Below are 15,238 nucleotides of genomic sequence, written 5' to 3'. Positions count from 1 at the left end.
CAGTTCACTTGCTCTTATCTTTTTACCACGTTCCAGGCTGAGGATTCTGGGCTGAAAGGAGAGTTCCTGGCCAGATTCCTCCCCCTGCAGTCCTGGAGCACTTTCCACAGTGGCTGTGGCTGTTCAAAAACATCTACTAGATACAGAGACCGCTTTTGGAGAGACCTTATCAATGTTCTCCAGTTTATACTGTTTATATACTAAGCATCAGAAATCAACAAAACTAGAAAATCTGCCTATGAAGAGAAGAATCAGAAAGATGCATATCCCTTGAACATTTATTTGCAAAGGGACAGTGTTTTTTAATTTATTATTATTATTATTTAATGTTTTTATTTATTTTTGACAGAGAGAGAGACAGAGCATGAGCGAGGGAGGGGCAGAAAGAGAGGGAGACACAGAATCCGAAGCAGGCTCCAGGCTCTGAGCTGTCAGCACAGAGCCCAACGTGGGGCTTGAACTCACAGGCCGCGAGATCATGACCTGAGTCGAAGTCACTCAACTGACTGAGCCACCCAGGCGCCCCTTTAATTTATTATTAAAAAAGAGTTTTAAGTCCTATCATAACATCCACTTTTATCAAACAGTGAGAATGTATAAGCTCGGGCTAGGAATTAGGTTTCCAGGTGATATTTGAAGGCTGAAATACTACCTTGATTCAGTGGTTCTCAAATTTGACCATGCATCTGAACCCCTGATGGGGATGGTTGTTAAACCACTGATTGCTGGGCCTCATCTCCAGTTTCTGATTCTGGGGTGAGGCCTGCAGATTTGCATGTCTAAAAAGTTCCCAGGTAATGCTATGCTGCTGGTCCACGTTTTGAAAACTATTGCCTTAAGCAGTTAACTGCCTTTTTTTTTTTTTTGTAATAAATCAAGTCATATATATTAAAAAATATGCAAATAGTGCAGTTTATTTTCTTAAAGAGCTACCTATGTAATTCAGCATTTTCTTTTTGATATCTCATGAATACTACCTAAGGGAAAACTGAATTTTTTATTCATGCAATGGCATACGTTTAAAATCAGGACTATCAAGTGAAAGCAATAGCAGGAAAAACCTTCCTTCCTTTTGTGATTTATAAAATCAAAAGGTCTCTGGGTTCTTGCAATGCAAGAATTTTTTTTTTTTTTTTTTTTTTTATCCTTGATGATCTCTTTACCATGTGGATCAGAATCAAATGAGGAAAGCATAGTCAACATCTTAAAAGAACTTCAGCTAGAGGTGTCCTTCCAGTTAGGAGGTGTTAGCAGGGAGATCTCAGAATTCTCCACATCTAGGGGCGCCTGGGTGGCTCAGTTGGTGAAGCATATGACTCTTGGTTTCCGCTCAGGTCACGATCTCCATTTGGTTCGTGAGTTCCAGCCCAGCGTCGGGCTCTGCGCTGATAGTGTCGTGGAGCATTCTTGGGATTTCTCTCTCCCACTCCCTCCCACTTGACCCTCCCTGCCTTTCTCTCTCTCCCCAAAAATAAATAAACATTAAAATACAAGAATTCTCCATATCTAAATACTCCTGGCTAAAAACAAAACAAAACAAAACAAAACAAAACTCAAAAGGACAGGAGGGGAAGGGGAGTAATACAGGCTCTGGACCTCTGGTGGCATCCGCAGCATAGACTTAAGAACACAGATTCTGCAACCAGACTGAATGGGTATGAACCCCAGTTCTGTCACGTATAAGTTTGAGCAAATTATGTGCAAAACTTTGCCAATTTCTGTGGTGTAAAAATCCCTACTGTGACCCATTTCAAGCTACCAACTTTGTCACTGAATGTAGAATTAGGATGAGATAATGTACCAAAACATTGTAATTCTTGGCTACACAGAAGATGGGGGTCCAGGCTGACCAATGGAGTCTTGAAACAAGCCTTTCTTATCTGTTTGTATCTCCTGTTAGCTCCTCTTTGGTGCACAGGGAAAAGGATACATTTGTTGTTACTATTCTCATCTTCCTGTTTAGTGTTCAGAGGTGGGACTTTGAATTTGAGAGTTTAGCATGGGGATGAATAACTTAATCCTGGGTGCTGACAGTCCTAATTTCACAAATAGAGACATGGAAAAAAATGAGGAAAATAGGGTATGGGGGAATACAAAAAAAGGGGGAAAGGCTGGAGATCAGTGGACAAGGAAAAGTTGATGTACTGTGTAAGACATAATAGTGTCCACTAACAAAAAATGTTAACTATGAATACAACAAATTAACACAGAAAAATATAGAATATGATGTTAAAAAAGTTATGCTGACAACCTTCCGTGACACATCTCCCTCCACACTGTATTCTCTCTTGACTAAAGGCATCATTAACTACCAAGAAAGAAACCTGGGATTCACCTCCAACTTCTCACCCCCCAGCCCAATTACAGTTGGACAAGGGGTCCTATCAATTTTCTCATTATCTGCCTCCTCAGCTCTCAACTTAATTTAGGCCCTAATCATTTGTGGCTGGGACTATTCTAGTAGCTTCCTAATGGCTCTGCCTAGAGTCTGAATGCTCCTCTACAGAATGATTTTGAGTGTAGTGGTTGACAACATAGGCTCAGACTGCCCTAGGTCCCAATCCTTCAATTACGTACTAGCTGTGTAGTCTTGGATGTTACTTAGATTCTTCATCTGTAAAACCGGGCCAACACTAGTACAACCTCCTAATGCTGCTGTGAGGTTTACGTCAGGTGCTATGTAGGATGTACTCAGAACTGTACTCTGAACTATGCTCTGCATCACTATATTTAAGATTTTTTCTTTCCAGTTTACAATCCTTCAGTGGTTCCTTCTGTTTAGAAAGCTCCCAGATCCCACTTATCAATGAGGCAAACTCCTGCTTAGGCCATCAGGCCTTTGTTCAAGGTCGTATTTCTCATGAGGCCTTGGGCTATTCATTTAGGGCTAGTTTCTTTCTTCTTTTGGGCCTTCACCTTGAACCTCCCACTGCACTCAGCACTCCAGAGCAATCATCTGTTTAGAGGGTTATCCTTACAGAAAGCAAGCTACTCAGGGAGCCTGGGTGGCTCAGTCAAGTGTCTGACTTTGGCTCAGGTCATGATCTCATGGTTCATGAGTTTGAGCCTCTCATCTGGCTCTGTGCTGACAGCTCAAATCCTGGAGCCTGCTTCAGATTCTGTCTCCTCTCTCCGCCCCTCCCTTGCTTGCACTCTGTCTCCCTCTCTCAAAATTAAATAAACATAAAATAAAACAGCTTCTTGAGGGCAGGGATTGTTTTTTTTGTTTGTTTTTTGTTTTTTTGTAAATCTCCAGGACAAAAGCAGTGTGGCTGGCATAGAGAAGACGATCAGAAGCAATGAACAGTGTTAAGTACATACGGATATAAGAAAGGACTGAGAAGAGGGGAAAAAAAAACCAATTGTTTTGCTATGCTGATTGGATGATGGGAGTTTTAGTTAGCTCTTGTTTATTCTATGTGGTTTCTGTAATACAAAGTTAAAAATGGCTCCCATGTATCCATATGACCAATTGCCCTTCTGGTTAAAAAAGTAGACTGGATAAATAAAATGGACTACCACTTAGCAATACAAAGGAATATAATTATTCAATCATGGGTAAGTCGCACAAGTTTCTACTAAAGAAGTGATGACACACACACACACACTGAATAGAATGTAGTGAGTCCACCTGAGTTAAAATGCCAGTTGTACCACATAAGACAAGTTGTTTAACCTCTAGGGTTGCTTCTCATCTGCAAAATAAGAGAGTGACGCTGCCAGGAGAATTAAACACTCAGGTGCTCAATAGGTGTGGGGTAAAGTAGTCATTATTACAGAAGTTCTCGCAAGGACTTCAGAGCCCTTCCACTCATCACCAGTTTTGCACTGTGCTATCCCAGCTGCCTGCTGCAGTCCACACCTCTCACCCGAGACCCCCCCCACCTTCTCCATACCTCCTCCTGAACCCTGAGTTCAGAATAATTTTAATAATTATACACATTCATGCTTGATAATTAAGAGATTAAACGGGGGAAAAAAGGAAAAATTAACTCACTGGGAGTCCCACCTTACCGTTAATTAACCTCTGCTTACATCCTGGTATATGCTTTTTAGATTTTTTTTAATGCAAATACACTCATATTTATAATTTTTTTTTTAACAAAAACGAGTTCCAATTATACAGTTTAGCCCATCCATTTACCTTTACTTTATAACCCGTCCTTGAGCCACAGTCCCTTCCCCAGACCCACCGAGTCCCCCACTTCCCGCTCCCACGGGTGGGCCTTTCCTCTGAAGCCCCAGCCTTCCCGGGGCCCCGGTTCCGGCCCCACCTGCCAGGCCCCGGGCCGCCCCGCCCCCGCCGCGGCCGGCTTCCATCCCCGGCCCCGCACCCCGCGCTCGCCGCCACCGGGGGCCTGTCGCTCGCGGCTCCTCCGAGCGACCTGTTTCCGGTGGGGCAAGGGCGTCTCCGCCGCGGCCCAGCTCCGGCGCGCTCAGCATCGCCGGCGGCGGCCAGATGCAGGCGGAGCGAGGAGCTCGGGGCGGCCGCGGACGCCGGCCGGGCCGCGACCGGCCGGGCGGGGACCGCGACCGCGAGCGGGCGGGAGCCGCAGCGGCGGTGGCGAGAGGCGGCGGGGACGGAGGCGGCCGCCGGGGTCGCGGTCGGGGCTTCCGCGGCGGCCGCGGAGGGCGAGGAGGAGGGGCCCCGCGAGGCGGCCGCCGGGAGCCAGGAGGCCGGGGCGCCTGGGCCAGAGCGCCGGTAAGAGGCGGCGGCTTGTGGGGTCCGGGCCGCGATTTCGTGGGACTGGGTCTGATGAGGCCCCGCCGCGAGCCAGGAGCCGCGAGCGGCTTCCCGGCCGCCCGCGAGCAGGGCGGCGGCGGCACCTGCGCCTGCGCGGGACGGGCGGAGGGCGGCGGGGGCGCGCGCAGGGTGCGCACGTGGCGCGTCTGGGGCTGAGCCGCCGGTTGTCTCCCCGCCGGGGTGGCGCGGGAGTAGCCGCTCGGAGGGCTTCCCCAGCCTGCCCAAGTGGTCCGGGACGGAATGGCTAAGAACGCCGGGGCCGAGGCTGTGTGTCAGGGTTGCAAGGCTAGCGGGCTTGTTGGTTTTCGGGTGGAGTGTCGCCTGGATTGACCCTTGTGGTGTGGGGGTGCGGCCAGCGCTTGGTCTGGAGGAACTGAGACTTGGGCAGCCTTAGAGTATGGGCAGATGTTCCTGTTACTAGGAGGGCAGGGATTTTTTTTGATCTGTTGTGTTCACTGTGCAAGGTCTAGCACACGGTAGGATAATAAAGGTTTCCTGAAAGAATGCCCACCACGGAATGGACTCTATAGTATTTGGGGACAGGATCAGATGCATAGTTCTCTCTCTTCTTTTAATAGCATAGTTCTTTTACTACACAAGTGTCGGAATCAGGGGTCACTGGCCTTCGTCTTTAAAATTTTTTAATCAGGAAATGTTTCTGCAGTCAGGTCTGAATTTTAATAGCAATGTGATCGACCTTATTCACACGTTCATAGAAGGACACTTAACAGCTTGGAGCAGGGCATGATAGGGGGCAAACTTCACTTATCTCCCAGCTAAAGGGGTTTGAGTATGGTCTTTTTAGGAGCTGTTATTTTAACATTTGTACTGCAAAACGTACCTGTGCGGCACAGTGCTTGGGGCATCACTGATCCTTGCAGCCACCACCACTTCTGCCACTGTTACCACTATCATATTTTGAGCCCAAAACTGTGTATTTTTAATTATTGTGTGCATAGATTAAAAAAAAAATTTGGTTGAGGCAAAATTTCTTGTTACTGAAATGTTTGGAGTATTTTAAGGGCATAGAAGGTTAAGATGTCCCTAAAGGTAGTAATTGTATACCGAAATAAAGAGCTTAAAAAAAAATTAGAAAACTTAAAATTAAGTGTAACATACTTAACCTGGTTAGGATTAAAGTAGGAAATAAGTAAAATTTGAGGTATGAAGAAATCCTTAGGTTCAGTTGGCAGGAAATGATCAATCTAGTGCACACTGGCAACACATTTTGTCCTCATAACAACTGTATACAGTGGACTCTTGAACAACACAGGCTTGTGGGTCCACTTAACATGGGGATTCTTTTTCTTTTATAAACCAGTATAGTACTGTTAATGTATTCTTTTCATTATTTTCTTAACATTTTCTTTTCTCTAGCTTATTTTATTGTAAGAATACAGTATCTAATACATATAACATCTAAGTTATGTGTTGACTGTTTATGTTATTGGTAAGGATTCCAGTCAACAGTAGGCTATTAGTGATTAAGTTTTGGGGGAATCAAAAATTATATGTGGAATTTTCCACAGCACCCCTATCCTAGGATATGTATAAGAATCAACTGTATATATGTTGCATATATATGTAGTATAACTTTGTTACAACTTATTTTTTTAATTAAAAACATTTTTTTTAACATTCATTTTTGAGAAAGAGCGTGAGTGGGGGAGGGGCAGAGAGAGAGGGAGAGACAGAATCTGAAGTAGGCTCCAGGCTCCCAGCTGTCAGCACAGAGCCTGATGCGGGGCTTGAATCCACTGACAGTGAGATCATGACCTGAGCTGAAGTCGGACGCTCAACAGACCGAGCCAGCCAGGCGCCCCATAACTTATGTATTTATTACAACTTTATTTTTCTTAAATTTTTATTTTTTATTTTTTAGAGAGAGAGACAGAGTGCACACGAGTGGGGAAGAGGGACAGAAGGAGAGAGAGAGGCTCCACCCTCAGCACAGAGCCCAATGTGGGGCTCCATCCCACAACCCTGGGATGATGACCTGAGCCAAAATCAAAAGTTGGATGTTCAACCGACTGAGCTACCTTGGCACCCCACAACTTTATTTTTTAAACAACTTCAAGTTGTTTAACTTTATAACAACTTCATTTTATATCTATTGTATATATAAAATCTTCATTATTACCAATTAAAAATCTTCATTTTTAATTGACTTGCCCAAGCTTTTATAGCTAGTGGCAGAGCTGGAATTTATACTAAGCTGCTCTTGACTCAACTCTGTCTTATCTCTTACATTTTTGTGAACCAGTCACCTCTTAACTGAGAGCAAGGTAGATCGATGCTCCTTTGGCTGCCGGGATCATGTTTTAATAGTAATTGTAGTAATGGTACCTTTGGTACTTACTACAGTGTCTGACACATAGGCGTTACATAACAAGTGTCTTTAACCTGATGAATTGAGTGAATGAAGGTGCTTCTATCTTACAAATCTCTATGGAACTAAATTGAGTAAAATGATGGTACATTGTTTTGAGAATGAATAATATATTTTTTGATTTATGTTAATATTGTAACCTATTAAAATTTTAGGCTTTGATCCCTTTTTGGGATCGTCTTAAAAATCCCATCTTAGGGGCACCTGGGTGGCTCAGTTGGTTAAGTGTATGACTTCGGCTCAGGTCATGATCTCGTGGTCCGTGAGTTCGAGCCCCGCGTCAGGCTCTGGGCTGATGGCTCAGAGCCTGGAGCCTGTTTCCGATTCTGTGTCTCCCTCTCTCTCTGCCCCTCCCCCGTTCATGCTCTGTTTCTCTCTGTCTCAAAAATAAATAAATGTTAAAAAAAAAAAAATTAAAAAAAAAAATCCCATCTTAGGGGCACCTGGGTGGCTCAGTCGGTTAAGTGTCCGACTTCGGCTCAGGTCATGATCTCGCGGTCCGTGAGTTCGAGCCCCGCGTCAGGCTCTGTCTCTCTCTGTCTCAAAAATAAATAAACGTTAAAAAAATTAAAAAAAAATCCCATCTTATATATTCTTTTGGGATTTTTTTTTTCCCCTGCATAGTTTAATGATTCCGTGTGTCAGCATATGTAAATGTGTGGCACAGAGCTTGGTACATCACTGATCCCTGCAGCCATCACCACTTCTGCCACTGTTCCCACTATCCTATTTTCAGTCAAACCTGGATAAAGAGATGTTGGAAGGATTTCTTCCTTTTGGTTTGGTCTGTGATCTCTAAGTCCTTGCACTTCTTAGATTCTGAAGTACTATTCATCTTTAGGCTTGCTAGGAATACCGTTCTTGGTGCGTAAAGATTAAGGGGGACAAGATTGGTTGCCCTGCCTGAGGCCTCCTTGCTCTCCTATTGCATGTTGATTTGTGCCCCAAATGGAGAGTAATTGAAATGATCAGAAAGAAAGAAATTCATGATAGAGGTTTAGCTGTGTAAGGATCAGTTAGTTACCTAATTCCAGAACTTAATGTTGTTTACACCTTTCGCTTTCTACTTTATTTTTTTAAGTTTATTTTTGAGAGAGAGAGAGAGAGAGAGAGAGAGAGAGAGAGAGAGTGCACATGTGCGCGAACACGACTGGGGGAGGGGCAGAGAGAGAGAGGAGATGGAGAATCACAAGCAGATTCTGGGCTGTTAGCTCAGAGCCCCTTGCAGGGCCCAAACTCACAAATTGTGAGATCAGGACATGAGGCAAAGTCAAGAGTCCTAAGTTTAACCGATTGAGCCACCCAGGCACCCCTGTTTTCTATTTTAGACCACTACATACACATGGCTTGTTAATGAAAATCAGGACAAAATAAGACTAAACAAGTACCAGACAAGTAATTCTCGAAGGGAACTTTACTGAACACATTGGGTCTGCTAGTCTCTTGCACTTAAATCATTCCCTGTGTAGATCATATGAACCCTAAGTTTACGGAGTTTGGGTAAGCATATCATAAGGCTAATTATCTCCATTGAATGTCCGTCCACTTGAAGCATGACATTGCACTGGATGTAGCCATTAACTTAAAGCATACTAGGATTTGTTAGTATTATACTTACCTTTTTTTTATTAGTTTTTTTTTTAATGTTTTATTTTAGTTTAAAAAAAATTTTTTTTTAATGTTTATTTATTTTTGAGACAGGGAGAGACAGCATGAATGGGGGAGGGTCAGAGAGAGAGGGAGACACAGAATCTGAAACAGGCTCCAGGCTCTGAGCTGTCAGCACAGAGCCTGACGCGGGGCTCAGACTCACGGACCACGAGATCATGACCTGAGCCCAAGTCGGATGCTTAACCGACTGAGCCACCCAGGCGCCCCTGTTTTATTTTAGTTTTAAGAGAGACAGAGTGTGAGCAGGGAAGGGGCAGAGAGAGAGGGAGACACAGAATCTGAAGCAGGCTCCAGGCTCTGAGCTGTTAGTACAGAGTCCAACGCTGGGCTGGAACTCACGAACTGTGAGATCATGACCTGAGCGGAAGTTGGTGCTTAACCAACTGGGCCACCCAGGCGTCCCATATACTTATCTTTCTGATGAGCTACTAGCAGAGAGGAACTCAAGGCCTATCGGTAGTCCTCGGATAACTCACAGTTAGGAGAGGTTAACTAAGTTATCCGTTATCATGCAACCAGAAAATTACAGAGCCTAGATTCAACCCAAGCATTTTGGTTCCAGAAATGTTTTTTCCACTGTGTCCCTAAACTGTCTCTAGAGTGATTTGAGATTTGAAAGGTCAAGTGTGGCGGACTGTTGTATGATTCTTTCACACACTTTTGTTTTCCTGATGTTCCAAAATGGTGATCAGGATTGAAGGTAACACTGATGCCGTATTTGGTTATTGTGGATGTCGGCAGATCTTTGCTTTCTTGCTCCACGTTCAGATGGCAGCTGCTTTTAATCATTTTTAAATTATTTATGTCCAATAAAAGATAAGGCAGCTGTTTATAGCCACATTAAGGAGAGTAAGAACTTGGAGGTAATTTTTTTTTTCTGACCAAACTTTTGCTTTGCAAACAAAAATATAAATGCTTTGCCTGAATAGTAATTAATCCTAGATGCCCTTGACATTTTTATTGCTACTATTTCAGTAAAAGGGATATCTCTGACTTTGATATTCAAGTTTACCGTGAGCCTGGAGGAAGAAAAGATGTCAAATCCAAGTTGCTGGCAGGTTTCTATAGCATTTGCTCCTTCATTGTTGCTGAAAGGAGTGCCCCTCATTGTGCCAGCCAGACAGAGATGGAGAGTCCGTTAAAGCTCACACTTGATAGCCTCTAGGCTGTATTTCTTCCCTTTTCACAAAGCCTGACGTAAATTCACTTAGACACTGAACGTGCTCAAGTGTCCTAAAAGAAAATTGCTTTCAGATTAGCCCTTGGTAAGGGGTGCCTGGCTGGCTCAGATGGTGGAGCATACATCTCTTGATCTCGGGGTTGTAAGTTTGAGATTAGCTAAAAATAAAGTCTTTAAAAGAAGAAAAAAAAGATTAGTTCTTGGTAATCCATGAAATTGGCCCTTTCCTCTGCTGTAGACCACTCCTCAAACACGGTAACTACTTTGCTAATAACGTATACTGTTTTGAGATCTGTTTTTCTCACTGATCATTGTATCACTTACATATATACATTATTGACACTTTCTGCTGGTATTCTGCTTAAAGTCTTTTTGATAAATTATCTATGACATTGTACTTTAACATTTACAGTTAATACTTTTGATCATTGGTTCATATAGTTTCAGAATGTAAAGTTTCCAGCATATTGTTGATTTGACATTTTAATTAATTGTATATTTGACATTTTAAATAGAACTGTTGCATCATTCTTATACCTGGATGGAGTCCAAATACTATAGCGGTTTGATATTCACCATCATCCATTTAAGAATCTCACATTAATAAACTTTTCAGCAGTGAGAAGATTTACCTTATTTCTTATTCTTTTTATTTTGTGTTTTATTTTATTTTAAAGTTTATTTATTTATTTTGAGAGAGACAGAGGCAGCACAAGTAGGAGAGGGGCAAGAGAGAGAGAATCCTAAGCAGGCTGTGCACTGTCAGTGCAGAGCCCAATAAGGGGCTCGAACCCACAAAGCCCTGAGATTGTGACCTGAGCTGAAACCAAGAGTCGGACCCTCAACCTACTGAGCCACCCAGGTGCACCTTATTTTATGTTTTGAGTCCACATCTTCCTAGAACTTCATCTAATATATCTTCAAACTTGAAAAGCTTTTAGCAATCATTTCTTCTGCTTCCCTGTAACAAATTTTGATTTTTTTTTAAAAAAAGTCTCATAACCTTAAGGGCTTGGATGTAAAATTTTTTTCTTTTAGGTTAAATTGCGATTATACTGATTAATATACAACTTATTTTGATTAGCAGTTGTCACACAGAAAGGTAAAATTTTACTGTAAATGCATCTCATTTTCCCTAATGAGTTTAACTAGGTGTCCATGGATAAATGTGGCTTATTGCCTGAACGAAATAGGATTCAGTGTCAATTCTCTTCCCAATTAGATTTTTATAGATGTAAGCATGACATTATGGTTGGAGCTTCATCATATGTGTCACTCAATTCTTTGAATACCTTTCTAATTCTATATCAAAATCATTATTATAAAAATTTTTTTTTAATGATTTGTCATTTGACAACTGGATTAGGTTCTCCTTCAGTTTTGTCTAAAGCAAGGAATTGGAACCTTCCTGGTTTGCGGGACTTGTTACTCAGTCTTTAGAGTTATACTCTCTCAACATCTATACCTCTATTGAAAATTATCCCTTTGCTTGGGGCCTCAGGGAACGCACGACAGCCAGAGTGAGAATGGCTGAGCAGGGGTCGCCCGTCCTCAAGCGCTTTCTAAGACTGTTTTCAGTTGAGAGTATGGACACTGAAGATCTGAAACTTAATTCCCTAAGAACTCCTTGCTCATATACCTTTTGAGAAATCTTCATGAACCCCCAGGTGTATAGATACTCCATTTTGGGATTGTTGACTAAGAGCACATTACTTACTCTTTTATTATTATTATATTATATTATTTTATTATTATTACTATTATTACTTTAAGGATGATAGTTATTTACATGTATTTACCCAGAGGGATTTATTTATTTATTTATTTATTTATTTATTTATTTATTTATTGGGTGGGGGACGATGCACCACTTGTGGAGTATGGTTTCCAATTGTTGTCATTCTTAATGGTGTTTCTGTCTTTGTTTTAACTGATGCTCAGATGGAAAATGTCAAGCTCATAATTCTAGACTACCAGGATCTGTTTTCTGGGGAATTAGGTACTAAGCTATTGGGCTTTCACTGTTTTCTCCAGAAAAGTAGTGATTATTTTCCACGATTCTGGGAAAGTGAGGTTTCCAGAGGCCTGGTTAGGTCATTTGGTCCTACCCACACCACAGCATGACTTTCTAGACTTGGTTTTTTTTTTGTTTTGTTTTGTTTTGTTTTTTTTTTACTTTTTACAGTAAACTGTACCCCAGACATGTGGCTCAAACTCATGACCCCAAAACAGAGTTGCAGGCTCTACCAACTGAGCCAGTCAGGCGCCCCCCCACCAAGACTTTTTTAAAAAAGAAATTAAGTGGTTGAAAATAGATTTTCTACTCAGATGTCACTGTTTCCTGATGTGCTTTGAAATATCAAAAGGAGAAATAAGGACCATACTGACACATACTTATTTCTATTTTATAGACACTATAGATACTTATTTGTATTTTGTAGACATTAGATTCATTCTTTTTGAAATTTTATTTTCTTTTGTTAGAAGCCATTTGTGTGTGTGTGTGTGTGTGTGTGTGTGTGTGTGTTGAAGTACCAAGAACAAATGCTTTAATGCTGTTAATATTTTTTCTTTTGGGATGTAAATAATGTCAACAATTTTGTTGGTCTCAGAATTTTTTATAAAGGTGTCATGGGGCAGTGCGTGGAAAACTGATATAGATAATCTTTCACTTTTGAGTGGGTGTCGAAGGATGTTGACAAGAAATACAAATCGAAGCGTTTAATTTTATCCTGATGTTGCTAGGAGGCTGTTTTAGAATTTGACCAACCTGATGTCCATGAGCCTTAAATTGCTTAAAAGACAATTTCTGTAAAAACAGCACTCCCAGGAATACTGTTTCCTACAATCCATATCATGTCATTGGTATATGCAAACAGTAGGAAAATTAAAAAAACATGTGGGAGATTGATAGAATGAATTCCCTGTTGTACATATTTTATCCTCTCTTTGGGTCCTCTTTCTGTGAAGGACTGATACAAGTGTGTCTGATCTATACTTTTGTTGTGTGAGAGATAGGGGGAGTGAGTGCACATGCATGTGTGCGTGAGTGGGGGCGGGGGAGGAGAGAGTGAGAGAGAGGGAGAGAGAGAGAGGGAGAGAATCTCAAACAGGCTCCATTCCCAGCACAGAGCCCAACACAGGGCTCGATCCCATGACTGAGATCGTGACCCAAGCCGAAATCAAGAGTCGGACACTCAGGCGACTGAGCCCACCCAGGTGCCGCTGACCCATCTTCTTTAGTACCCAGTCAAACTTGTGTTGAAAGATAGCAAGCACATTTTAATATTAATTTAAGCAAGGCATCATTGAGATGATAGGACTGTTACCAAAAATTCACATATATTCTTGGATTATCAGTGCCATGATTCCTCCATTTATTTAGCTGTGGGAAGTTACTAATGTTGACACATGTTATTCATGTGTGTATATTCTGTGAAATAATTAGTCACCATATTTAGGTTTCTATAATCTCTGGCTTGAAAGGATCATTAACAGTTACATTTTGGGAAAATTTAAAATAGCTAGTATTCACTATCACAGTGTAATGCAGTGCGGATGTCATTTAAGTGGTAGATTTGGAGTCTGTGGCTCTGTTGTTCATCTAAAGGTCACATCCCAGTAGCTGGCTTCATGATATTGAGTACTAGGATATTTCATCCCCACCTTTTCATTTTTCTACAAGGCTGATAATAAAATAACATGTCTTTGTGTAATATTTGGGCTCATTAAAGCTTGGTCTTACTGAAAAGGGCTTAATCCCTGTCACAGGTATATAAATCTCAAATCCTTCCAAAGAGGTTATGAGTTTTCTGGGAGCAAAGCTTGATGACAAATGAATATTTTTCTGAAGACAAAGCTCGGCTTCCTATTTTCCCTTAACTAATCTTCACTTCATTTTCAAGTTGTGTTTTGGTTGGCTGCTTCTTTATTATGCCAGTATGAATTTGTAGAACAATTCCTGTTAAGTTTTAAAAAACATTTTTCTTGGAGCAGCTGGGTGGCTCAGTCAGTTAAGTGACCGACTGTTGATTTTGGCTCAGGTCATGATCTCAGGGTTCGTGAGACTGAGCCCCACGTCTGGCTTTGCACTGAAAGTGCGGTGCCTGTTTGGGATTCTCTCTCTCGCTCTCTCTCTACCCCTCCCCAGCTCTCTTTCTAATAAATAAATACACATTTTTTTTTTAAAAGTATTTTTCTCCTCTTTACAGCCAAGAGAATCATTAAATTAAGAGGTGACCAGAAAATGTTATTTAAGACCATGTATTTTGGGGTGTCTGTGTGGCTCAGTCAGTTGAGTGTCAGACTCTTGGTTTTGGCTCTGGTCATGATCTCACGGTTTACGGGATCAAGCCAGCATTGGGCTCTACGCTGACAGCATGGAGCCTGCTTGGGATTCTCTCTCCCTCTCTCTCTATCCCTCCTCTGCTTGCTCATGCTCTCTTTCTCTCTTTCTCTCAAAATAAATGAATAAACATTTAAAAAAAAGAGCATGTATTTTAATTCACTGGAAGGAGAAATTAAGTAGACAAGTTGATTTTTCATTTTATAATATGGAAGTAGACTTCAAAGGGATGGTTTTTAGACAGAGTTGGCAGGGATGGGGTCTCAGGTTTGTGCCTCATCTGTATTCCGGTTGGCTTCTGGCAGTCAGGGAGGGGAGGGGTGGGAAAGGGCTGTTGAAGCTTGAGGATGAATGTTTGCTCTGGTGGATGGCACCACAGTGATTTCATACAGAATGGGATCTCTGAAAGCTTAAGTGTTAGAATTGAAGAATTACAGACAGAGAGTGATTATTATTTCAAGATACTAGTATAAGTTTACAGACGCATGAATGAGTAGGGTATACCTCCTCAAAACCTACTCATTATTCTGCCTTTTTTTTTTTTTGGCTCTCTTTTCCTTTCTCTCTTCTCTTTATCTTTTCCCCCCACTAGTGTTGCATTTGTTTGTTTGTTTGTTTATTTAGTAAGCTTCACACTCAGAGATCAAGGGTCGCGTGTTCTAATAACTTAGCCCACCAGGTGCCCTGTGTTGTTATGGAGAGAAATCACATGGCGGCCAATAATGTATGTTTCAGAGTCTAACAGAAACTGGTTAGAATCCTACTCTCCATCCCCCCAGTTACTAGTTATATCTGAAAAGTTGCTTAAGCTTCCTGAAACCTCAGTTTCATTACCTGTAAAGATGATTAAGAGTGTTCACCTCACACAGTTGTTGTAAAGAGTGAATTAGGTGAACACAATAAAAGGCA

General features: G+C 41.8%; 1 protein-coding gene across 1 annotated transcript in view; it reads left to right on the top strand.

Annotated features, from left to right (window-relative positions):
- Window positions 1-3,616: 3,616 nt before the first annotated feature.
- The window catches only part of AVEN (apoptosis and caspase activation inhibitor), a 195,663-nt gene continuing 184,041 nt past the window's right edge, over window positions 3,617-15,238 (top strand). The window contains exons 1-2 of the mRNA XM_053225089.1: window positions 3,617-3,621; window positions 4,240-4,702. Of these exons, the coding sequence (XP_053081064.1) occupies window positions 3,617-3,621; window positions 4,240-4,702 (468 nt within the window). The remainder of the gene's footprint in view (window positions 3,622-4,239; window positions 4,703-15,238) is intronic.

The sequence above is a fragment of the Acinonyx jubatus genome, chromosome B3 (assembly GCF_027475565.1).
Source record: "Acinonyx jubatus isolate Ajub_Pintada_27869175 chromosome B3, VMU_Ajub_asm_v1.0, whole genome shotgun sequence".
Taxonomy (NCBI): Eukaryota; Metazoa; Chordata; class Mammalia; order Carnivora; family Felidae; genus Acinonyx; species Acinonyx jubatus.
The sequence above is the reverse complement of the archived record's forward strand: the minus strand, read 5'-3'. Positions and strand labels throughout refer to the sequence as shown.